This window comes from Balaenoptera acutorostrata, chromosome 3 (genome assembly GCF_949987535.1).
Source record: "Balaenoptera acutorostrata chromosome 3, mBalAcu1.1, whole genome shotgun sequence".
Lineage (NCBI taxonomy): Eukaryota > Metazoa > Chordata > Mammalia > Artiodactyla > Balaenopteridae > Balaenoptera > Balaenoptera acutorostrata.
Window position 1 is genome coordinate 177,880,139 of NC_080066.1, and position 25,270 is coordinate 177,905,408.

Sequence of the window (25,270 nt, forward strand, 5' to 3'; positions counted from 1 at the left end):
CCACCCCTTCCCCACTACGGAAAAGCCCAGGTGTCACCGGGGCGCCAGCCACAGGCCCTGGGACCTCCCTGAGCCCTGGATCCCAGGTGTACACAGGGACCTGCCCCCGCAGAGGCCAGCGTCTCCAGGGCCGCCGTGCCGCTAATCACCACACTATTTGCTTGGAGTTTATTAGGCAGTTGCTGCCACTGGTTGCCAGCAGGCTCTCATATTTACACCTAGCTTTCTCGAGGTCTCCCGAAGTGCGGAAGTAATAAAAGGGTCGCGCCTTCGCGCCGCTGGCGGGGAGGGTAACCCAAGCAAAACCAAGCGCGGGGCTGCGTTTAACGAGAGGAAAGGGGCTTTCGGGCTCCCTCTGGCTCGACTTCAGGATTCCGGCTAACAGCCCTCCCTTGGGTGGTGACACGCCCAGCTGCCTCCATCCTGTCCAGGGAGGCTGGGGACAGAGCCTCTGCCCAGAATTCAGCCAGACTTGCTTGAAGCATTCCTGACCCAGGGCGCAGTGGGCTAGCGTGAAGGTGTATTTGCAGGAAGGACCACTCTGGCTGTCCATCCACCCATCCCCCAGACATCAGCAGGCCCCTTCAGTGAGCCAGGCAGGATGCTCACACCAGAGATACAGAAGTCACTAGACACGGTCCCTGCCTCAGTCTAGAGAGGGGGACACGCAGGCAGACACCTACACTGCAGCCAGGCCAGGGCACCCAGGAGGAGGGAGGGAAGGTTCCCTGCAGGGAGCACGTCCCGGGCGCAGAGCACAGAGACGGCTGCACAGGAGGAAGGCAAATTCAAACCACATCTAGAGGGAGGAGAAGAAGGGCTGTGGCCTCGGAGACCTGGGATGAGCTTCCCTCTGCTGCTTCATAGCCGTGCGGTTCTGTAGGAGAGCCTTGACCTGTACAAGCCTCAGTTTCCACATCTGTAAGATGGGAGTGGCCACTGTGATGAGGATTCGGGAGGTAAAGGATTGGAAAGACGGGGCCCATGGGTCCCCAGTCTCTCTCAGCTCACATTCCTACTGGACCCCAAAACTCTTTCTGTTGATCAAAACATACAGCCTCAGCTGACATCAGCCGGGAATTCTCAGGTGACTGAAGGGCAGGCTCGTCTCTGGGGTGCAAACCCCTAGAGACCACAGAGACCATGTGACGGAACAAGCCGAGTTCCGAGCCAGGACCAGGTCAGCGCAAGGGCCTCCCCAGCCCGTGGTAGCTGGGACAAGCAGAGAAGAGAACCGGTGGCCACAGTCCCGCACCCGCCCTCTAGGGCTCACAGTGATCTCAACCAGGTACCAGAGAACACGGGTCCCCGGCGGCCGGGCGGGGAAACCTCAGCCTCAGGTGGGCCAGCGCCCACTACTCCAGGCAGCCAGTCCAGAGCAAGATCTGGGAGGGTGGGGCAGGGGCAGGATCCCAAAGAGCTTACCCGTAGCTCAGGTGAGAGGTGAGAGGCCTGGGGTTGAACTGGCCGGGTCAACCATCCTCTCTGCCTCTAAGTCTGTGACCTCACGCCAGGCCTTTCCCTCTCTGCATCTTCACTGCAACACTGGGCAATGCGGTCTGCTCCAGAGGGTCAGACTGGCCCCGGCACACACCAGCCCTCAGCGAGACAGCATCATTTTTACAACGGCTACACTTAAGCCAAGGCCTCCCAACTACCTCCTTCCAATTGTCCAATGACTTGGAAAGACCCACAAGACCCAGACATTCCCCTCAAGGGCTGAGGACACAGTGCAAGGTGGTGTCTCCTCTCCTATCAATTCCCTCACAGCAAAGTCATGCCAGGATGGAAATGAAATTTCAACTTCTGGGCTGGTGTGATCAATTAGTAGTGGCAGCCTCGCTTAGCCACTTAAGGTGCCCAGGCCCAAAGGACAGAGGTGCCGTGATTGAGTACTAATAGCTGCCATAGGTACAGGAGGGGGCAATGGAGGTACACGTGCTATATACACACCTGACCCCAACACATCTCTGGACCACAGCATGCCATTCCTTCAGGAAGAAACAAACAAACACAGGCAGAACACGGACTGTAGAAAATAGGAAAACTGGGACAGCTGGTCCAAAAGAATGGCCAAGACCAGGGAAAGGAGGAAGAAGAGTTGCCTAGAATTTCCATAAATCTCTGAATTTTCCCAGCAACAATAAACACAAGGCCATGGGTTTTCTAGTCCATCTTGCCTGCAGAGGTGTTTACTGAGAAGGTTTTCTCCAGGGAGAAATAACTGAGAATAGATCTCTCTGCTCAGCTAGCCACCTCCCTGGCTCTGGTCCCTTTGCTCTGGGTCTGGAACAGGCTCCCAAAGGCACCCAAGCAGCTCATGCCCAAGGACCAGGAAACCGCCATCCTGAGGTTTGGGTTCATGGCGAGGTGCAGAGGGCCATTCAAAGAGGAGACACAGGCAGCAAAATCGGAAAGCCAGCACAGGGCAGGGGTTGCCAAGCAGGGAACTGAGGGCATGGCTTCCCACAGGGGACAAGGAGGTCCAGGCGAGCCCCAAAGAGCAGGTCACACTGGTCTAGCAGGGGACACTTGGGTACTCCAAAGCCGGGGGTCTCCACACATAGGATACGAGAGGACCCTGCGGCAGGGGCCCAGCCCTCATCACCACCCCCTCTGCTCAGCTGCCCCCAGCTTGGGTCATCATGGAGAAGACACCTTCCTCTCTACCGACAATGACAATGGTCATCACAGGATGGTCAGTAAAGGTGCCCTTGCTGGGGCCTTGCGCGTGCCAGGCCCCGTGCTTAGCACCGTGCACACACTGGAAACTAGGAAACTAGTTACCTCCTCTTAGTAAGTGAGGAAAGCCAGGCTCCAAGACGGAAGTGAAAGGCCACGGTCACCCAGTTAGGAAGGGGCAGAGCCAGGGCAAGCCCAGGCCTGGCAACTCCCTGGCAGGGTTCTCTGCCCGCCCATCTCTGCCCCTGAAAGCACCAGCATGGTGGCCAATATGCACCAGGAGAGTAAGAGCCGGGGTCCCCGAGAAAGCCTGCATTTGCACACCAGGGCATCATTTGGGTCTCACTCCCTCTTGGTCCTGTGCATGTTTCACTGCTCCCTGGCCCTTCACAAAGCAACAGAGCAGCTGACCATGGAGGCTGGTCTTCAGGATGGAGGGCGGAAGCACCGTTCATGCACACACATGCACGTGCGTCCATGCACGCAAACACACACGCGCATACACAAGTAGGCATGCACACATGTGGATACACATACATATACATGCACATGCATGCACACACACATGCCTCCTTCTGGATACTCAAGTCCATTGCCCTTACTCCCCAGGGTGACCTCCTTAACATAAATGAACCTGCTGCTGTAGGGTCCGAAGGTTCTGACATGCTGGCCCACCTCTCACCCAGAGGTTCACTTGAAATGTTTACCCACCCTTCGGAGTCCTCCATCACGGGTTCCTCCGATCTAAACCTTTGTTTATTTTCTGGGAAATTTAATGGGTAAACAAACTGCTTTTCCAGCCTGCGCTTCTCATGGTCTACACAGGCTTTTTCTTCTTACTCATAAAAAGAGGGGGCTTCCCTGGTGGCGCAGTGGTTGAGAATCTGCCTGCTAATGCAGGGGACATGGGTTTGAGCCCTGGTCTGGGAAGATCCCACATGCCGCGGAGCAGCTAGGCCCATGAGCCACAACTACTGAGCCTGCGCGTCTGGAGCCTGTGCTCCGCAACAAGAGAGGCCGCGATAGTGAGAGGCCCGCGCACCACGATGAAGAGTGGCCCCCGCTTGCCGCAACTAGAGAAAGCCCTCGCACAGAAACGAAGACCCAACACAGCCAAAAATAAATAAATAAAATAAATAAAATATTAAAAAATAAAAAAAAAGAGGAAACTTCAACTTAATAAAGGTAAATGAACTTGAACCCCTGCCCACTCCTACTGCCCCACACGCATCCCCCAAAAGATGTGATGGTGCCAAACTCAAGAAACCAAACTCTGTATCCCATCCCAAACCAAGAGCCTTCCCCCATCCTGACTGCTGACTTCACGGGTCCGTCCTCCCCACACGCCTTCCGTCTCTGTCTTTCTCAGATGTGTCCCTAAGCACTGTCCTCCTACCTGAGGATTCACCTGAGCGGTGGGCGGGCTGGAGCATCTTGTGGAATAAAGAGAAGCAAAAGCAAAATGGACCCCCCCCAAAAAAGGCTAAATTTCCAAAAATCAAGTGGCGCACCCAAAGCCAGAGAGACGCAACTCCAGGTCGGCCTGACAGCTACATCTTACAGAGCTCAAGTCTCGTATTTCTTCAGTATGCAAAGCTGCTGTTTCCCCTGGCCCAGCAGAGACTTCCCAGACGACACTCCCTCCCTCCCTGCCCCCCCTGCAAGCTGCATCTGGGGCCGAAGGTCAGCTTACCTGTTGCCCAGGCCCATGGTGAGAGGGTGAGAGGGTGGGAGGCACAGGAGACAACAGCCCGGGGGCTGACCCCAGCCTCACTGCGCCCTTCAACCTCCCCGCCTGCCTTGGTTGCTTTCCCCCAAAGCAGGATGCACGGCCTTCAGACAAGAAGTCTCTGGGTCTGGCCCCTCCCCTCCAGTGACACCTCCCTGCCTTGGTTTAGGACTTGGACATCGGAGGCTCCTGGGAAAGATATCCCAAATCTAGAGACCAGTTTTTCTTCTTCTTCCTTCCTTCCTTCCTCTCTCGCCCCTCCCTCCCTCCCTCCCTTCCTTTCTTTTTCTCTGTGCTGCACAGCTTGCAGGATCTTAGTTCCATAACCAGGGATTGGACTCGGGGCCGGGCCGTGAAAGCCCCAAGTCCTAACCACTGGACCACCAGGGAATTCTCAAGACCAGTTTCTTTGAGGGCACAAAACCTAGTCTGTCTTCTGCACCCTCACCTGAGCAGGACACCCACCAGCAGAGGGGACCCTGGGATTCTGTGCCAGGGCCGGGCACGGAGTGGAGAGCTCACTGTACCCCACGCCCATCTGCTTCCAATTCACATGAGCAGACAGATATGGAACCTTTTCAACTGGACATTAATCATTCACAGCAATTAGATCCCCGAGACCTCGCAGAGGGAGTGCGATGAGCCCAGGAAGGAAGGAAGCCCCGAAGCGCTAAGCAGCATGGCTGTGCCAACCTAAGTGTGCCGACACCAAGGGAGATAAAGGCCCCGGGTCGCTCCCTCTCACCTGCCGCGTGCAAAGCCCCAACTGTGATCAGATGGTAGAGGACTGCGCTGCAGAACGCTCGGTGGATTATTCTGCAGTAAGGTATAATTGAAAGGATTAACATGAAGGCGATGTTTCCCTTCCAAAAATTCGAGGAACGCCAAAACGACTCTCATCTGGTCTGCTATGACTCATGTTTTAATAGAGGAACTTAATTTTCACTTCTGAGGAATTTGGGCTCCGGGAAACATCGTCTAAGAAACACTCGTTTTGCTGCACCGACAAGAAGTACCGCCACCCCGAAAGTAAAAATAAAGGTCCCCCAGCCTGTCCCCTGTCTCCCACAATCCACTGTCATCCATCGGGTGGGGCCTCCATACGCTGGGACAGAGCCCGAGGTCTCAGGGGAAAGGGTGGGGTCTGAGGTCAACCAGGCAGGTCCTAACTTGGCGTGGTGGCCCTTCCCGTCTCGGAGGCACTGCTCAGGCCGGGCCTACCCAGAGGCACCTGGCAACACTGCATAGCAGCCCCTGGCACGGTACACTGTGTGGGCAGGATGTGAGGCTCCTGAAGAGGGACGGTCTCCACACCCTGACCCTATGGCATCCTCCGCCCAGCAGCACTGGCTCCCAGGAGACTGAGCCCCAGGACCCTGACTCTTGCCTCTGCCTGAGCCCGGTCCTCACGCCCAGCAGGGGCCGATGGAACCAGGGCTCAGAGGTCAGGACAACCTGTCACCACCCACCAGCTGCCTGATTAGTGGAGGCAAGATTCCCTACCTCCGTGATGAGACATCACAGAAGCTCCAGAAACGCCCATCCCTTCCCAGACCCCGCCCTCCTCGCACCACCCGTGTGCCCACATCCGTGTCCTTGCCCTGAGCCCCACGGAGACCCTGCCCCCCGGGGACCCTCCAGACACCCCACCCCACTCCGGATTCCAACAAGTGTTGAGTTTTACCTAAAAAACTGAACCCACGATGAGCATCTGGGGTGCAGATTTCTTGCAACCAGCAGTACCTGGCAAGCCTCTGCTTTTCTGCCTCTTTACCTTCCCAGCTGTATTTTCGTATTTACATTGCCCCCAGCAGGTCCCTAGCGCCCACAGCATCTAGCTGATGGATGGTTCCTGAAGGGGAGTAGGGATCATGGGGGCCGGCTTGAGGCCGCAGCACCTGAGGACCATCGTCACACCACGGAAGAGCCCCACAGGTGAGAATTTCCCATCAAGCATGCCTGGACAGAGGATGCTCCGAGACACCACCAATCCTCAGGTGCTCATCACCGCATCCTGGCAGCTCTGTTACCTGACGGGCCGCAGCAGGAGTCCCTCCTCTGTGCTGCGCACCATTCACCGAGGCTTCCGCAGGACCCGACAGGGACCAGGGTGGCGCCTGCCGCCCCTACCCCAACCCTGCAGTGGAGAACAGATATCCAGATCCCCTCCCCAACTCTTCCCCACCTCTGCTCCGGCCAAGGGAGAGGCGCTCATTTATAAGTTGCAGATAATGTCACCCACCATTCATCCAAATGTGTCACTTACATCCCATTAGACAGTAATTATTTTTTAATTAAAACTAAGAAAACTGGCATGCCTGTGCCGACTTTATGCATCTGTTATGGGTTAAAATAGCTTTTAAAAAATGTTTCGGAGACCGCAGTCTATTGTGGCCGTGGCCTCTGCCAAAGAAAACGCAAGCTTGCTTATTTTCTCTGTGGGGCGCGACAGCGCCTGTGTGTGCCGGAACAGAATCGGCTGGCCGTGAAAAGAATTCTAAATAAAACACAAACATGGAATTTGGCAACGCCACAGAAGCAAGCTTAAGACTAATTCCAGCATGCGGACGGCTCTCACATAGTAAGTCTGGCTCCAGCATAAATGAAACCAGGCACTGTAAAATACCAAGCAAGTTGGAGTTTCAACTTAAAGGGACAGAACGCTGGTTCCAGGTATAAAAGCTTATTAAGCCGGCTCACACTGGCTCCATAAATCCATAGGTTATTAGCTGTTTGCTTTCAGCCAATCCCTCTTAAAGAGATGCATATTAGGAGAGAGAGAAAGAGAGAAGGAGAAATGAAAACCATCACTTGACTTTTAGCGCAGCCGTTCTGGAAATACTGTGTTCATTATCTCAATTAGAGGAGAGAGACTATCAGACCTCAAATACACACAAACCCAGAAGGGAGGGGAAGGTGAGGGGGGGCCCGAGGGATGCAAGGTAAGAAAGCCCATCACGTTGCAAAGATGAAAACGGTCCCCCCCCCCCGCCGCCGGAAACCAGAAACATCAGGGGGCGGGACTCGGCCACAGGGGGAAAGCCATGTGGATGCTGGAATACCCCCACCCAGGGAGACAGCAATGGTAAGAATTTTGATAATAATTATAGCAACAATAAAAATAGTGTAGTCATACCTGCTACCGTTCACCACCTTTCATATACCAGCTGCGGCTGAAGGTGGTATAGTGTAACAGGGACAGTTCTAAAGTCTAATCAAGGGGTTAAGGGCTCTGAAGTCAGACTTGCCTCAGTTTCCAAATGTGTAAAATGGGGATAACAGTGCCTTCCTCACAGAGCTGGGGTGAGGGATGCTGAGGATGGAACCCCACGGTAAGCATTTAGCAAAGCACCCCTGTCAGAGTCGGGACTTGAACTCAGCCGTCCAAAGGCAAAGCTGGCACTCCCCCCCGCCACACTCTCCTGGGCAGGGCACCCACGGGACTGGCCAGATTTTCCGGACTGGGAACTGCGGGCTCCCTCTGAGATTGGGGTGGGGCAGGGGCTGCAGTCTCCCCCAGAAGGTACTGAGAAGGCCAGTTCATCCCCAGAGAGAGACTTGCCCTCAAAGGCTTCAGCGGACCTCAGCGCTGAAACACGATCGCACGCACCGCAATCCAGGAAGAACTGCAAAGTTCAGGGAAGAAAAATAATCAGAAGTGTCTCCACCATAAACACCCGGCCCTGGGCGGAGGTGCGGGCGGGGAAGGGCCCTGTTCTGTGCTGAGAGTGCTTCCACACCACCACACACACACACACATACACACACATGCGCACGCACACACACACACACACATATACACACACTCACATATACACACATGTATGCATGCACAGACATATAAACACATGCACTCACATATACACTCACACTCACATATACATACAAAATACACACACATGCATATACATACACACACGCACATGCATACATACACACACTCACATATACACACACGTATGCATGTACAGACATATAAACACATGCACTCACATAGATACTCACACTCACATAAACGTACAAAATACACGCACATGCGTATACATACGCACACACGCACGTGCATACATACACACACTCACATATACACACACACGTATGCATGTACAGACATATAAACACATGCACTCACATATACACTCACACTCACATATACGTACAAAATACACACACATGCGTGTACATACACATGCATGCACAAGTACACACATTCACATACACATACACACACATGCATACATACACACTCACATATACATACACACGTATGCATGTACAGACATATAAACACATGCACTCACATTCACACTCACATATACATACAAAATACACGCACATGTGTATACATACACATGCATGCACAAATACACACATTCATATACACACCCACACAAATATACACTCAGATATTAACACACAAACACACAGGGCCTCCTATTACAGGGTCTGTGCCAGGCCCAAGGACCTGGCAGAGGCAATGGGAAAAACCAGGGAGAATATTACATGAGGCGATGTTTTGCTCCAAACGAAAAAGCCATGGAATGTTTTCCCTCAAGTCTTGGTTATTTCTTGCAGGTCCACTCAGACCCGGCTCATCACAGCCTCGCCCAGAGGGAAGCCCTGACCCTCCTGGTCCCGGAGTTAAACCAGCTTCAGTCCTCCCAGTGGACCAGGTGTGGTCACAGTCAGGCCGCTCAGGGACTATCCTCCCAGCAAAGATATGCACGGCCAAATGGGGGCTCCTGACCCTCTGACCCACCCCCGTCCCCACCCTGCTCCACAGGCTGCCGCACCCTGACGTGGTGACATCACACACGTGCATCTTCCTGAAAAGATGCTCGACGTCTTAGAAAATGCAGACTAAAAATACCCCTGGCTTCTCAGAGCCGGTTTACAAAAATAATTATATTTTCTTTAAAAAAAGTAGATTATAGGCAAGTATGTGTCCGGCTATTTTTAGCTTCTATTCAACTCTACTAATTTTTTCTCATAATAATCATTGCAGACTTTTTTTTTTTAAAGCCACCCGCCTCTCTGTTAATAATTGTGTTCTGACTTGGCACAGGGGACTGGGAGGGGGGCACACAGCCTTCCGTAAACCACGCAGGTCTGAGTGCTGCCCAGAGGTGACAGCGTCTGAGAATCACCGAATTCCTGGGGAAAGGAACATGTGGCCATTCCACCGGAGACCAGCTCCAAGTTCAACCCACCACACATTTGGGGGACTCCCCGCATGCGCCTGAATCTGTCCCAGACCTCAGGAGTTCACAGAGGGCACCGAACTGGGGTTCCTGGCCTGGAGGGGCTCACAATCCCGGAAGGAGTATGTCGTGGGTTGAATGGCGGCCCCCCGAAATGAAACACCCATAACCAAATCCTTAGAATCGTGACTATGACCTTATTTGGAAAAACGGTCATTGCAGACATAATTAAGTTCAGAATCTGAGATGTCGCCCTAGATTACCCGGGTGGGCTCTAAATCCAATGACAATTGTCCTTTTAATTATCCAGGAGAGAAGACAGACCCCCAAGGAGGAGGCCACGTGACCAGGGAGGCAGAGACGGGAAGGATGCGGCCACAAGCCAAGGAATGCCCAGAGCCACCAGAAGCTGGAAGAGGCCAGGAGCAGATTCTCCCCTTCAGAGGGCGCACAGCCCTGCTGACATCTTAGCAAGGTTGGCATGATGACCCCCAAGCACAGGCAGATAGGAGAGGCTCAGAGAGGGGCAGCCCAGGCCCCGGGACACCAGCCAGCTCTAACCTTGCCCCCAGGTGTCCCCACTCTAAATACACTTTCTGCTGAACTGAACCCAAATCAACGCCCTGAGGACACAGCAGGAAGGAAAGTGAAAACTGTCCATTCGCAAAATTTTCTTCCCCTCAACTCTCAGGCTAGTGAAATGTTTAGCTGACAGCCAAAAACCAGCATCTGGGAGACGGGGCCATGGTGGGGAAGCATTTACAAGAGAGATTGATGTTAGAGACCCTGAAAGGAACTGAAGACACTGGCCCGTGACCAGGGCCACAAGCACCAAGCCTGAGTCGGGGGGGGCCAGTTCCACCCCGGACGCTCAGGCCTATTAACCACATAACCTGGGCCAGCTGGTGTCCACAACCCTGAGACTCGGGGTCCTCAAGTGTAAACTCCAACGGTCAGGTGAGGAGACTGGGCCCCTTGAGCCCTGCTGGCAAGGAATGTGAAACGGTGCAGACACTGTGGGACACATGTGGGCGGTTCCTCATTGAGTTAAACTTGAATTACCATATGATCCAGCAATTCCACCCTGGGTATTCACCCAAAGAACTGAAGGCAGGGTCTCCCACTATTATGCGTACACCCACACTCCCAGCAGCACTATTCACAGTAGCCAGAAGGTGGAAATAACCAGTGTCCATCACAGGATGAATGGATCAACTCTGGTCCAGCCACACAATGAATATTACTCAACCTTCAAAAGGAAGGTGTAACCTCTATGGGAAAAGAATCTGAAAAAGAATGAATATATGTATATGTATAACTGCATCACTTAGCTGTATACCTGAAACTAACACAACACTGTAAATCAACTCTACTCCAACAAAAAATAAAAATTATATTTAAAGAAAGAAATAAATAAAAAGGAAGGTGATTCCGACACATGCTGTAACCTTGAGGACCTAGTACTGAGTGACACAAGCCAGACACCAAAAAGACCGTGATTCCACTCATAGGAGAGCCCCCGAGGGGTCAGACTCATAGAGACGGGAAGTGGAATGATGGTTGTGGGCTGGAGCAGTGGAGGGGGTGGGATGAGTGTTTAATGGGGACAGAGCTTCCATTTGGGATGACGAAAAAGTGCTGGCGATGGATGGTGGTGATGGTAGCAGAACAATGTGACTGTACTTAATGCAACTTGACTAAAAAGGGTTAAAATGGTACACTTCATGTTTTGCATAGTTTACCATGATTAAAAAAAAAAAAAAAATTCCAGCACACATAGGCTCAAACCGTTGCGAGAAAGAATCGGTGCAGATGATCGTACGCAGCCCGTGCACACAGTGGGCCCTCAAGCAGTGGTTCCCTTTACTAGTAAAGCAAGAATAAAACAAGGCGCTGGTTAATAAAGCACAAGGAAATTCAAGACGAGGGCGCCTGCGTCAGAAAGCACTGCTTACATACAGCTCCAAGGGCAACTCAGGCACCTGGGGGCCTGGTCCCACCAGCCACTCCTCACCTCTTATGAACAAAGGCAATCATTAAAACTGTCTGGGCTTATGAAGAGACTCCAACTGCCCCGTCTCTGCAGGTAGTGACTCCGTTTTTGCATTAACCTCCCTGGAGAAGTTCCGAGCTCTCTGATCCCTTCCGCTGAAATCATAAAACACAGGCATTCTTATCTCCCCGAGCTGCTCTGTGATTCATAACTTGCTCCTCTCCCTCTCACCTGCCAGGTAGAAGGCCAGCAGGTGGGCAGTCTGGGAGCCAGAAAGCAAGAAAAGGAGCAGGCTGTGGTTCCCAGACCCGAGGAGACCTGGGTTCAAATCCCACCTCTGCCGTCTACCAGCTGTGCAATTCCGGGCAAGTTGCATCACCTCTCTGGTCAGTCTCGTCACCTGTGAACTACAGAATAGGTTGCCTTCCTAAGGGAGAAGCTTACATGTGTGGGAAGGCCCCTGCAGAGAGCCTGATGCACAGTGGGGACACAAAAATGATGACCAGGCCATGACCCGGTGGCCCCCTGCTGAGTGTAAAGACGCTGATGGGAGAGGAAATCACGGTCGATGCATCACCCACCCTGACCACACACCGTGGTCACGCCCCACCCCCACCCCGGGCTCTTGGTTATCATTAAATAACACCCAAGGAGGGGGTGGGAGTGACGGGCAGGCTGTGATTCCCCGCAGGTATAACGCCGGGCAGCTCCGGGCAGCTAAACCCCACACAGAGGGACCCTTGCCCGCCAAGGGAGTCTTCCCATCGCTTTTTGGATTGACTTGGCCAGCCTTGATTATGTTTAGATAAACTTTATTTCATGGTTTAGACTATTTGGGTTTGATTGTGAAATATGTACAGTACACAGCCCCTCTGCCCTGACCGGCCCTGGGGTTTGAAAAGTCAAGTACATCTTGTTCCTCCCACCAAAAAAGCAACAAAGAACACCTCCAGCTGTTAAGGACGATGAAAAGTTGGTTTCTCCTGAAGGAGGAGAAATTGCTTCTAGGGAACTGTGTATGAAAATGAGGTGGGAACAGCATTCCCTGTATTTCTTCGGCTTGCTCTCACAAACATGAACACACCTTTTCTGGGTCTTCATCATTCACCAGCACCGAGAGGGCTCGGCCAGCCCAAGCACTGGGAAGACCAAGATAGGGATAGAAGTCAACCTGGTATGTGAAGGAATTTGAGGTTGATTTGATGAGAAAAGCTTTTCCCATGCTCCAGGCCTCTTCTTCAATGTCAAAACTTCCCTCTGGTGGTCTGAGGGTCCAGAAAAACTCTGTGTCCCCACAAGTCACTAACAACTCAGACCCCTTAGGGGCCAGCCGGGGCTACAGAAGGCTCACTGGGTCAGCAGGACCCCTCTTGGCAGGTACCCACACCCACATCTGTCACTGACCCACGCCTTGGAAGAAGCCTGTCCCCTCGGCCAGCCTCACCTTCTCCATCAGGCAAACCCCAGTGGTCCTCGGGGGCCCTCCCAGCTCCCACAAGCCCAACTGTTTAACTTCCTTTAAGCAGAGAAAGGCATCACGGAGCGTGTACCTCGCACTCTGTGCTCCCCCACTGCCGTGAGCTCCTCTAGGGCAGAGACCCCAGGGAGCTTGTTCCTGGATCCCTGCGTCCAGCCCAGATCAGGCACCAGCACGATCGGTGAAGGACGGAAGACGCAGGGGACTCTCCCAGGATCGTGTCCGAGTGTAGTCTGGTCCCTCACGGGTGAGCTGCTTTCCTGTTGCCCGCGTCTGAGCCACCAAGCAGCCCAACGTGAAGCCAGAAGGGAGAGCCGAGAACATGACTTCACAGCTGGCCAGACCTGAGTTCCGATCTCAGTTCTGCTGTTTGTGTGCTGTGTGACCCCCGGGGCATTGCTTGGCCTCTCTGAGCCCCAATATCCTCATGAGCAAAAGGATGGAGCTGCCTTTCCTTACAGGTGTTATGACAACGGATGACTGAGTGAGGTATGCAAAGTGCCCAGGACAGTGCTGGGAACTAGCAGACCCTTCACACACAGCGGCAAGTCTTAGCAGCAGTGATGGCGGTGGGCCTTCCTCCTCTTTCATTCATGCTAAGAAAACCTCTCAGGCAGGACTTTCAAAGAGATGGCAACCAATTCATCATCGAGGTACGGGGTACCCAAGGCTTTTCAACAGCCCAGCCTTCTCCTTCCTGCCCCCCACACTTCCCTCTGCCTCTGCTTCCCCACGTGCTGGCGATCAGCAGTGGCCACCCCAGAGTGGAGGCCCATCAGGGGACCCTCCAAGGCAGGGATCAAGAGCAGATACTTCTAGTGTCCCCATTTCCCAGATGGGGAAACTGAGGCTTGGAGAAAGAAAGTGGCTGGCCCAGGGTCACATATTCACACCCGTGCACCTTGAGAACAAGGACTAAGCACGGTCCCATCTCTGGAGCTTCCCACAATGCCTGCAGCTCTTCCGCCAATATGTGTCCACTATGGTATTTAAGTTCAAGCATAAATCCATGCCACAGAAGAGATGCCCAAGAAGAGATGGAGCTGCCAGCGATCAAAGCACAACCACAGAACGTCTCAAACCTGGGACGCACAGAGGCAGGTCCCCACTGCAGATGGCAAAACTGGGGGTCCGAGAGGCTAGGTACAGGGCTCCCCAAAGCAAAATTTCTATCCGTTGCCAAATCTAACTGCACGTTTCACGTGGCTTCAGCTAGACGATGAATTTCCTTCTCCAGTTTTCAATATGAACTCAAGAGGGGCAGTACAGCCTAGTGGGCAGAGCCTGGGGGGACTCGGTCCCAGCCGGCTCTGCCACACACATCTTGCGGTCTCTTCCCCACTCTCTGCCTCGGTGTCCCCATCTAGACAATGAAGGGGTTGGGTGAGATGATCTCTCGGGACCCATGATCCTAGATCGTTTAAAATTAACTCAAGCCTTCAGGTCAGCAGAGGCGGACCCATTTCTGGACCATTCCATCCAAGGAGAGGGCGCACAGCCTCCTCTGCCCCTTTCGGATTCCCTTTCAAGCTGCAGAACGTGGCCGCCTTGCTCTGAGATCTCTGATGTCGGTGGTCAGTGCTGGTTCTTCACATCCACTAACTGCTTTAAAGCGCTGCACCCAGCGCTGCATTAAAAATTAATTACACATGCTATTTTATTGCCAGTGCATAATGTAATGAGCACCAGCTGTGCTAAACAGCCAAACTCCTTTTTAAGACAGCTATAAAAAAAAAGAAAGAAAGAAAGAAACTGCACTTCCAAATGCCTCTCCTGTCAGAGCAGAAAAACAGCAACATCTTGTGCGGATTTGAACAGAACTCTTTGATTTAGCTCTGCCTTCAGAACGTCTGAAGGGCCGGCTTGGAGACGGAAACGAAATCTGGTGAGGCTGCACCGGTCTCCACTCCGGGATGTTGCCGGGACCCCCCTTTTATCTAAGGACAGTCACGCGGGTAGGTGCCCCTGCCCCCCATTAGGCAGCCTCGCACTCCTTCTGGCCCCCAATCCCCGTCTGGCGCCCGGTGGTGCTGGAGGAGATGTGAGTCTGCAGTTCTGGCGGACAGGGGACTTTTCTGGAGTCCACCCGAGCCCTGCCACCCTCCATCCCGGGAGCCCTGCAGCACTCCATGGCCTCTCCCGGCACTTCCTCCAATTACTGAAGGAGGTGCCTGGGTTCTAAAGGCAGGTGGTCAAGGGCAGCCTCTGCAGCAGCGTGATCCCAAGAAGCCAGCAGACACCAGAGCAGACTCCAGGAACCACTGATAAGCTGGACCACCAGCCCCTTGCACGATGTAGACACCGGCGCAGGGCGTACAGATGACTCTTTAAATTTGTAATAACTCCCCTGAAAGCCTTTCCTCCACAGCGATCCAACCACCATGGCCCCTGGGACCTGGTGAGCCCAGAAAGACCCCACAAGGAATGCGACTTTGCAGAATCAGGAGAAAGGCAAGGGCGTGTCTGGAACCTTCCCCGAGAGAGTGCTTCTGTCCACCCACACTCACCCACACTCACTTCTCTTCTTCACCCCATACTCACGCCTCCCTCCAAGGTCTCCATGGAGGCCCCCACGCCCCACCGGAGCGCCTCTGCACCCCCTGCCCCAGACTGGAGGCATGCACCAGCAGGGGTCTGGAGAGCGTTGCCATCTTGGTCCACATCGCCCTGCGGCTGCCCACTGATCCTCCAGTGTCAATCAAACCCAGACTGAAATGAAACTACGGCTTGCTTCTTGTTCTGGTATGAAATGTGCAAAGCACAGACCATATCATTAACATAAAACTTCCAGAAATAAGACCACTTTCCAGACAGACTGTATTAATTGCATCAAGCTTCCACAGCTAGGGTGGTCTAAGCTACGGCATCCCATTGGAAGGATTCGGTTATAAAAACCAACGCAAAATGAACACTGGGATATAATTGAAAGAGGAGAAGACGACAGATTCTACTGTGAAACCCTACTATTTACTTACAGGTATTCTTTTATCTTTATTGTCCCTTTAACCCATGCCAAGAAACCCCAGACTAGTTAAATAACACAGCAAGCACAATTTCAGTAGAAAAGTAAATTGAATTTAACTTTACAAGATTGCCCTGTGATTTCAGCATATACTAATGACTGCAACTGACTCCTTCTATTAAATCCAAACACTTCACTTCCCCGAGCCGGGATCCTGTGCGTTCTTGCTGAAGACCTTGAACTTCACCAAGCGCATGTATTAATCATTATGGCTGATGACCATTTGTGGCTTTTAAATATGCAATGAAGTTTCTCGGTTCCTTTTCCACTTCCCAATGCTGGTACATGATCTGAGCCAGCCAAGAGGCTAAATGCCTTTAAGAATGGAAACTAGGGATCCAGCTTGATTCCAAACAGAGCCGAGCAGGTAATGATATAATGATGTGAAACCCATCCTGCTCATGCATGAGTCAGAATGTCTGGAGGGCTCGCTCAGCAAGAGGCGTTGTTCTCAGCACCTGGCGTGTATGACCTCAGCCAGTCCTCAGAACAAGTCTTCAATGACCCCCATTTTACAGGTGGGGAAACTGAGGCAGAGGGTGGAAACGACTTGTCCAAGGTCACAGAGCCATACAGGACTGAGCAGCCTTCACCCCGCAGTCTGATACTCTGACGACTGCCTCCCAATGGTAGAAACCTCAGAATAGGGCACGGTTCAGGGGTCCAAAGCCGAGTGGTTCTCTGAACACCCCACCCCTGCCTTGGGAACCCCAGCCAAGTCCCATACCCAGGCATCCCTGGCATCTCAGTAATCGAAACTGATCAATATGTTCTGCTTTAGAGATCAATATGAGGAGCCTCGTTTTTAAATGATACATATGTACCACACACACGTGTGTATGTGTGTGTGTGTGTGTGTGTGTATATATATATATATATATATTTACACAAGGGGAAACTGAGGCCCAGAGAGGGGAAATGACTTATTCAAGGTCACCGGCCAGGTGGAGTAAAGGCCAAGACCACAGCCTTAGACTTTTGATTCCCTGGGCACCTTGGAGAAGTTCCTACGTGGAATTTCTCAGGGAAGAAGTTTCAGTTTCCAGGAACCCCCCAACTCAACAGAGTCAAAAAGCAAAGGGGACCCCGCCTTCCCACTGTGACCATCAGAAGGAGATCTGGGGTTGGGGTCCTGGGAGGCGGGGCTGTTTGGGATGCCGCCAGCCGGAAAGGTACACAAACACACATACCTGTGTGGTTTTCTCCCCCATAAAATCACATCCTTCTATAAATAACCTCAAATGCATTCACGGGCATGCAATTAACCTGCGTGAAACACGGTTACACCAGGGTTTTCCGTATTAATTTGAAGAGATAGGTTCAGTGCATCCGGATCCGAAAAGGGACAGAACAAAGTAAGGACGGCGGCCCCTTTCCATCTTGACAGAGGACCGCTTCTTCCTAACGGGTTACTGGGAATTTAATGACTCCATTCAAACTACTAATTAAACAGGCACTAAAAACACTTTAGCAAACAGCCCAGTGCCAGGGACAGAAGCCACAAAGGGACCAAAACCACTGGAACAGGACATTTTCAGGTACTGAAACTGATCTGAAAATACGATGGCACAACCTGGTGCAGCCTAATTACCGCAGACCCATCGATGAAAGATCAGTGCCGGCGATCAGGCTAGAGCGTCGGAAGCTGAGAGTCGGCCCCTTAGCAGGTCAGCAGGAGAGGTCCCAGGGACCCCAGGAATAGACACAGCCCCACCTCACTCCCCTCCCCAGCACTGCCAGCAAGCATAGCGGCTGCTCACGGGCTCTGAGCCCTCACGGCATCAAATTCTAAAATCAAGGAAGGCCTCTAAGCCAGGTGAGTCAACGCCAAAGGTGAAGCAGGTGCAGGATGAGTGACCCAGGATCAAACCCCACTTCTGCTCTTCCATCCCCTCCCTACAGGTCCCCATTCCCACTCCACCACCCGGCCCACCAGACTGCAAGCTGCAGGAGGGCTGGGACCTGCCATGATGGACTGCACTGTGGTTTGCACAAGAATGAATGAATGGGGAATTCCCCGGCGGTCCAGCGGTTAGGAATCCGCATTTTCAGTGCTGGGGGCCAAGGTTCGATCCCTGGTCGGGAAACTAAGATCCCGCAAGACGCGCAGCATGGCCAAAAAAAAAAAAAAAAATGAATGAATGAATGAATGAATGAGTGAGTGAACGAATGAAGGCGAGCCTCATTTTCTCATCTGTAAAGTGGGGACAGTAAACCCACCTCCTAAGGTGACCGTGAGGAATAAGTTCAAGAACGCACACAAAATGCCTAGCACAAGGCAGCACACAGCAGGCCCTCGATTCACGGTCCCTACAAGGAAGCGGGTGGCACTGTGGCTGAGAGAGTGACTGGGTGAGAACGTCCCCAGGATGTAGGCAGAGGCATGTGGCTCAGCGGGAAGAGGGGTGGCCTTGTCGGGAGGCATCCTGACAACAAATCCCAGTTCTGCAACCTGGGCCCAGCCACTCACGCTCCCCGAGCCTCTGCTTCCCCATCTGTAAAACAGGGGTGTAACAGCTCCCGCTCGGGACCACAGCTCCTAAGCAGAGCCAGAGGTTAAGCAAAGCGGAAAGTTCAGCAAAGCCCCAGGCACTCCACTGCCAGGGAAAGCGTGTTCCCTCACCACAGCACTTAACCGAGTCCAGTCACGAACACTCAGGCTGATCTGTGACAGTGCGGCCCCCCGAGCGGTTGCCGGGCTGCAGCACTAACTACAGGAAGCCGTTAGAGCGGGGCAGCGACTCAGACGGAGCCGGCATCCCACACCCAGCAAGCAGGGATCACGGCACAGACCTACGGGGCTGGGACCGGAGCCCCAGTCACCGTGGGCACCCGGGCAGCCCGGGGCAGGGAGCCGGCTTCTTTGTAAGCTGTGCAGACTCCTTCCCAGGTGATTCAGTCTTTGCTTTGTGCGTTCAAGACACAAGCCCAGTACCTATGACGTCACGATCTGTCACAGCAAGGGGTGCTGAAGGCTGCAGGCCAACCCCACCAGCAGGAAGGCCCGGGGAGCTCTTGACCCTGGAGCTGGGCCGCCTGTGGCCCTCTGCAGATCTGTGGCTCTGACAGGGACCATCCCTTGGGACGGCTTCAATTAAAAGCAAAACCTGCCCAATAAACATAGCCTTCCTTTTACCACCCGAGTCAAGAGAAAGCCTGCCCCGTGCCCGGTGAGAAAGCAGGGACATGGAATCTGCCCCGGCTCGGCACCATCCCTCTCCTGTCCTGGCCCCTGCAGGACACGCGCCACCACCGGTGTCTGTGTCGGCGTCCCGGCTCCCCTGGCCTCAGTGCTTTTCGCATCAGGCTCCGCGAAGATACTGGGCAGGAGAGGCTGCAATGAGAGGTCCCTGCCTGCAAATTCCAGGGACCCCAGGCCAGAGCAGGAGTTTGCGTTTTGTCTGGGGAGGGAGAAGGGATGTAACAGAGAGCAGGTCGGGTCGCCGCACTGCCCTGTCTGCCCATCTGTATAACGGGCAGCCACGCCCGACCCGGAGCTGGGCGCTCAGCCCCGCCCCCTACCCCTACTCCCCACACACACCCCACAATGTTTCACTCCCTCCCAGAGCCGAAGCTAACAGGCCCCTTCAGAGAAAACTTTTTTCTAAAAGTTAATGGGCAACACATTCTCGCAAAGAGAAACTCAGCATTTTGGACGGCTCCAGGGATGTACACAGACAACCAAAGAATCTTCTCCTAGCCGTGAGCTGGGGGTGAGGGTACTGGCTGGGGTTGGGGAGAGGGGGCGGCAGTGGCTAGGGCAGAAGAAAACCTCAGATGTTAAACGTTATCCAATTAAACTTTAGCTAAACAGCCCAAAGAGATGAAATTTGGAGGCTGGGGGAAGGCGTTCTGGGAGTGAGACCTCAGAATGGGTGGGGGCACGGGGGGACCTCCTGACCAATGGGGACCAGGGCACCCGGGCACAGTTCTATCCACATCCTTCGCCACTTCCCCGGCGCCTCCCCAAAAGTGCCTTCCGGGGTGCAGGTTGCACGTCTCCCCTGGGTCCCCACCTCGCCCCAGCCCACCTGGGAGAGGCAGCCGCCAGCCCTGCCCAGGGCACACCCGCCATCCCCGGGAGCCCGCCCCCACCGCGGCCGTCGGTTACCTGACAACTGACACTGGCATCCAAAGGGAGCCTCCGTCTGACCCTCACCCTGAGTCCCGTCACCCGAGACAGGGCGCGCGCTGCAGCACGGCAGGGGGAAGCAGGGCGGTAGAGCGCCCAGGGCACGCAGAGGTGAAGTAATCACAGATGTGTGAGGGTGGGAGGAGGAAGCAGCTATGGGGGCCATCGCTGGCAGCTGGGCAGGCCTGCACGGCCCTGGAGAAAAAACAATAGAAAAGGCTGGTCAGTCGGACCCTGGACTGGGCAAGGGCTTCAGGGTGTGGAACGGGGCCCGGGGCAGAGGGCTGCAGGCTGCCCTTCCAGGGTGGGGGGCTCAGGGTGCCAGCCCCTGTGGGGGGCTTGGCGGGGGCGGGGAGGGGGGATGCAGCCGGGACTCGGGCAGGGGCAGGGGTCAGGGAAGCGGGTGGGGCCTGAGGGGCTCCTACGTCCTCAGCTGCCAGGTTGGGCTGTCTTGGGACCAGACTTCCATCCCAGGAGGCCTAATGCCGGGGCTGGGACAGATAGGAGCTGTTGGGGGCCCCTGATCCCAGGAAGGTCTCCCCAGGTGGGGACTTCTGGAGTGTTCTGGAGCAGACTCCATTTGGGGATTTGTTTCCCCAAATCTGGGCCACCCCCCTCTGGAAGACCCAGGAAGTTCCAGGCCACCACTGTTCGCTCTATCAGGATGGGCTGCTGGTGCAGGCCTCGGACACCTCCAGGCCACCTCCCAGCGCCTGGGCACTGCTGAGCCTCCAGCCCGGAGGACCGCCAGCCAGTGCCCCCTCCGGCCCACAGTCCTCAGCAACCGACACCTACACGCAGCACCCAAGCCCCAAGGCCTGTGGGACGGCTCTGAACCACCCCCGCCCCCCCGAGAAAGCCCTGGCACTGCCCAGCACCCCTCTTCACACCTCCCGGGTCTGACAGCCACAGCGCAGGGCCAGGGGCCTGCCTGTCTCCACCAGCCCTACGGCTCGCCCGGGCTCCCCGGCAAGGCCTGCGTTTGATTTGGCCGTTTATCTTAAATGGCTAAGAGACCACCAGGGCAAAACATTTGTGTGAAGCCCTTGCCAAAACCACAAGTGAAGAAGCCCAAATTCCCTGGGTAAATAATTGAGCGGAGAAGCATCAGACAAAAGGAAAACATCAACAAGATGACGGGCAGCTGGGCCCCGGGCAGGCTCTGCCAGGGATGCCACCCCGCACCCCCATGCTGTCAGTGCCCCGCACAGGTCTACAGGGGTGGGGATCTGCCCACTCTACGGCCCCCATGAGGGAGTACCCCCTCCGGAAGAGACACAGGGCCCTGCAAGCCCACCGTTGAGTCAGCAGCCTATCAATCTTGATCGTGAGTGAGCTTCCCAGCATGCCCTTGGGGGCAGGGCTCAGAGACCCACTGCACAGACCAGGAAACTGACCACATGACTGCAGAAAACTGCAGACACCAGCAGCCAGCCCCACCAAAACCCCGGCTGGCTGACTGGCTCCAGAACCAGGGCTCTTTCTCTGTGACCCCTGTCTCTCCAAAACGGGTATTATCCAGGACGGGGGGCATTAGAGCATTTGAGGACCACTTGCACATGTCCTGCCAAGAGGCCAACGCTAACACCACCGCCAGCACCTGGCCCCTCTGGGCCAATGAAGACCTCATGCTAGGCTAGGCTCGGGGCTCAGGCCATTTCTGAGCCCATGACACAGCCCTGGAAGGTGTGGCCAAGACCTCATGCGCTGTTCCAGCCACAGACACTGAGCGCAAGGCCGTGCCCCAGATTTGGTGCAGGCCCTCAGGAAAGGTCAGCACCTGAGACCAATGTCGGCCACCTCCTCCCGGAAGCCTGCCCTGGCTGGTCCTTGCCTGAAACTCCCCAGCAGTGGACACAGCATGTTCGTCCTGTCAACCACGTCAGCCCCGCTTCACACCATGGAAGGCTCCGGGTCATCGTAACTGTGACAGCGGCTTTGTGCTGGGCCCCTACCACAAGGAGCTGGGCTCACCTCACCACAAACAGCCCACTCGGCAGGGAAGACCACCCCCCATTCCACAGGGGGGAAACTGAGGCTCGGGGAGGTCTGGGCTCGAACCCAGTGTGTCTCCAAAGCCTGGATGTGCCCTGCCTCCGCCTGGGGCTGCAGCTGGGGTGGAGAAACCAGGGCCCCCCAGAATCTTGACAGGGAGGGTGGGAGGGAGCCTGAGGGTCCTTGGGCTGAGTCGGGCCGCTGGAGGTTGCAGGAAACAGCTCCGGGCCCCCAGGTTCTGGGTGAGGGCACAGCACAGCCACCAGCATTTACCATGGCTGAGAAAACCAGCAGGATGCCCAGGTAACTGCCGTCCCCCGCCGGAAGGGTGCAGAACCTGTGTGTCCGTGGTTGGGAGGAAGGACCAAAGGGCGTGTCTGGCCGCACCCCTCTCCTTCTGCAAAGGTCGGGCTGAGTTAGGCCAGAGTCTGTAAAGGCAAAAAGTCATCCTCCAACTCAGGTAGGGGTGGGGGGCTGGGCCGCCCCCTGGAGGGGCTTCTGAGTGGCCTCATTAGACTTCCGGCCTCCATGAAGCCCACCTGCTCCAGGGACTGGCTCAGTGGACGCAGGGGAGAGGGCAGCAAGGGTCAGGGGCTTCCAATCCTAAGCTGCCCACAGAGGACCCTCAGGGTGCTCTCAGAGGACCCTCTGCCCTGGGGGAGGTCCCCTCATCCCAGCCGGAGCACTGCCCAAAGGTGGAACTCCAAAAACACTCTTCTGAAGCTGCAAAAGCCCAAGGTGATGCCAGGAGCCACCTATTGTATGATGACAGGAAGTGTCCAGAAGAGCAAATCCACGGAGACTGAGACGGAAAGCAGAGAAGTGGCTGCCAGGGGCCGGGGAGCGGGGCCGGGGGAGTAAGGGCTAAAGGGTAGAGGGTTTCTTTGGGGGGATGATGGAAATGCTCTGGCGTCAGATAGTGTGACGGCTGCACAACATTGTGAACATACTCAAAACCACTGACTGCACACCTTAAACTGGTGAATTTTACATTATGTGACTCTTATCTCAATTTTTTTTAAAGCCCAACGTGAAGACTGTCTCTGGCTGCAGCACCTGTCCCAGGCCACCTCCCAGCCCTGGGGGTGGCTGCCTTGAAAAGCGCAGCCAGGGAATCCAGAACACACTTGACAGAGGCCTTGAGACCCTGTGACCCCGAGGAAGCCCAGAGCACAGAGGCCACGCTGCCTCGGAGAGAGGCCCATGTCCGTCTCCTCCTCTGCCATCTCCTGGCCGCGTGACCCGGGCTGAGTCACTGTCTCAGAGCCTCGCCTTTGAAGGAAGGTCAGGACACGCCTGGCCAGAGCCAGGCTTCTAGTAAACACCCAATAACCGTCACTATCCTTCATTTATTTTCCATTCTGGAACTTTCCCTAACTCCCTATGGTTCCTCCCCACAGCACGGCAGCAAAGGCCACCACCACCCGTCCCCACAAAGCCCTGAAAGGCACTCCTTTAAAAAGGCAATTTCTTTTGAGATCTAGGCCGGCTCCCCTCTGGAATTGGAACAGACACACGTGCACCGAGGTATGTGGCAGAGGGACGCCAAGACGCCACCTCAGCTTTACGTGGGATCCAGGTGGCTTAAAGATAAAATCCCGGCTGGCTCGATTCCTTATCATGGAAGTTCACTTTGGTTAAAGGAAAAAAGAAATAAACAATGGCTACATATGTCATCTCATTTAAGCCCAGCAGCCTTCCTGTCAGATAGCTATTAGGACCCTCCTCTCACAAACAAGGAAACTGAGGCTGGGTGTCCAACACCACAAGGCTCAGAGAGCTGAGACTCTCGCTCTACGCAATCCGTACAGAAAGGTACAAAATGACCAAAATTAAGACCCCTAAAATGCTTCCTAAGCTCCAAATCCGGGTGATTTTGAATGCCTCCATTCTGCAGGAGTCTGTAACCAGCCATCTCCCTTCTAGAGGGGCCCTGCAGATGGTCCTGTCTCACTCTGCACACATGCGCACTACCCAGCAAACACGCCCACACGGACTGATGCAGACACAAAAAACTCCCTGGAAAAGCCCCAGCCTGGTTTCGAGGGGAAGGCGAGCCTTTCCCAAGGCTGCATCCTCGGTGTCCCCTCCCACATGGGAGGGTTACAGATTCCCAGCTAGCAAGAGGAGTTCTAGAATACACTGTGCAGGAGATGTATATTTTTCTCCCTACTGCTGCCTTTCAATGGATACATTTTTTAAGCCAAGAACTCCTACTGATGGTGCAAAAATGAGTCATAGATCAAGGAGGGAGACAGACAGGGAGCGAGTGCCTGTGAGTGAGGGCCACTGGCAAGGAAACCTGACAGTCCCCGCGCCCCCTCCCCCCACGCCAAGACATTAATTCTCACAAGTCGGAGAAAATTACTATGCATGAATGCAAAAAGCATGATCAGGAGTAATTAACATGGCTTCATATGCAAATTTTATTAATGCAGAAGTACAAAGTCATTATGCAAATGAGACTTACGTCAACTCTCTTGACAAATATTCATCTCTGAGGCTCAAGTTTCTTCCTTTTTATTTATTTATTTAATTTCTCTCCCCCTCCCCCACCTTTTTTTTTCCTGGTGGTTTGATTTGGTTTTTCGATTTTTTTTTTTTTTTTTTTGCAGGTGGGGGGCAGGTAGTGCTGGTGGCCACTTCGGTGGCAGCAAACCACGAGGTCTGTTTGACAAGTCTGCAGAGTTGTTTTTCAACCAGAGAAATTTATTCTTGCATTGTTGATTTTTTTTTTTTTTGTGGGGGAGTGCTGCTGGCAGGTACAAGACAGCTCATAGGAGAAGAGGAAAAAGTAAAAAAATTAGAAAAAAGCTCTGGGCAGCAGGCAGCCAATCAAAACGCCAGAGCCTGTAATGAGGGCGATTGATGGCTGTTTGGCTTTTACTGCAGGGTAATGAACTAGACTCCAGTCTGAGGAGGGGGAAAATATGAATATTCATGAGACTGTGCTCCTGCCTTTGATGATTAAAGAAATTTTTAATATTCAAATAAGCACTTGCCAAGTGATTAACAAAGAACATGCACGCAGAAATATGG

General features: G+C 54.1%; 1 protein-coding gene across 4 annotated transcripts in view; it reads right to left on the reverse strand.

Annotated features, from left to right (window-relative positions):
- Nucleotides 1–25,270, reverse strand: part of BCL11B (BCL11 transcription factor B) — a 92,406-nt gene that overhangs the window by 31,760 nt on the left and 35,376 nt on the right. For 2 of the 4 annotated variants that reach the window (XM_057543647.1, XM_057543646.1), the window contains exon 3: nucleotides 20,216–20,431. The exons of the other annotated variants lie outside the window; for them this stretch is intronic. In XM_057543647.1, the coding sequence (XP_057399630.1) occupies nucleotides 20,216–20,431 (216 nt within the window). The remainder of the gene's footprint in view (nucleotides 1–20,215; nucleotides 20,432–25,270) is intronic. 4 annotated transcript variants of the gene reach the window in all.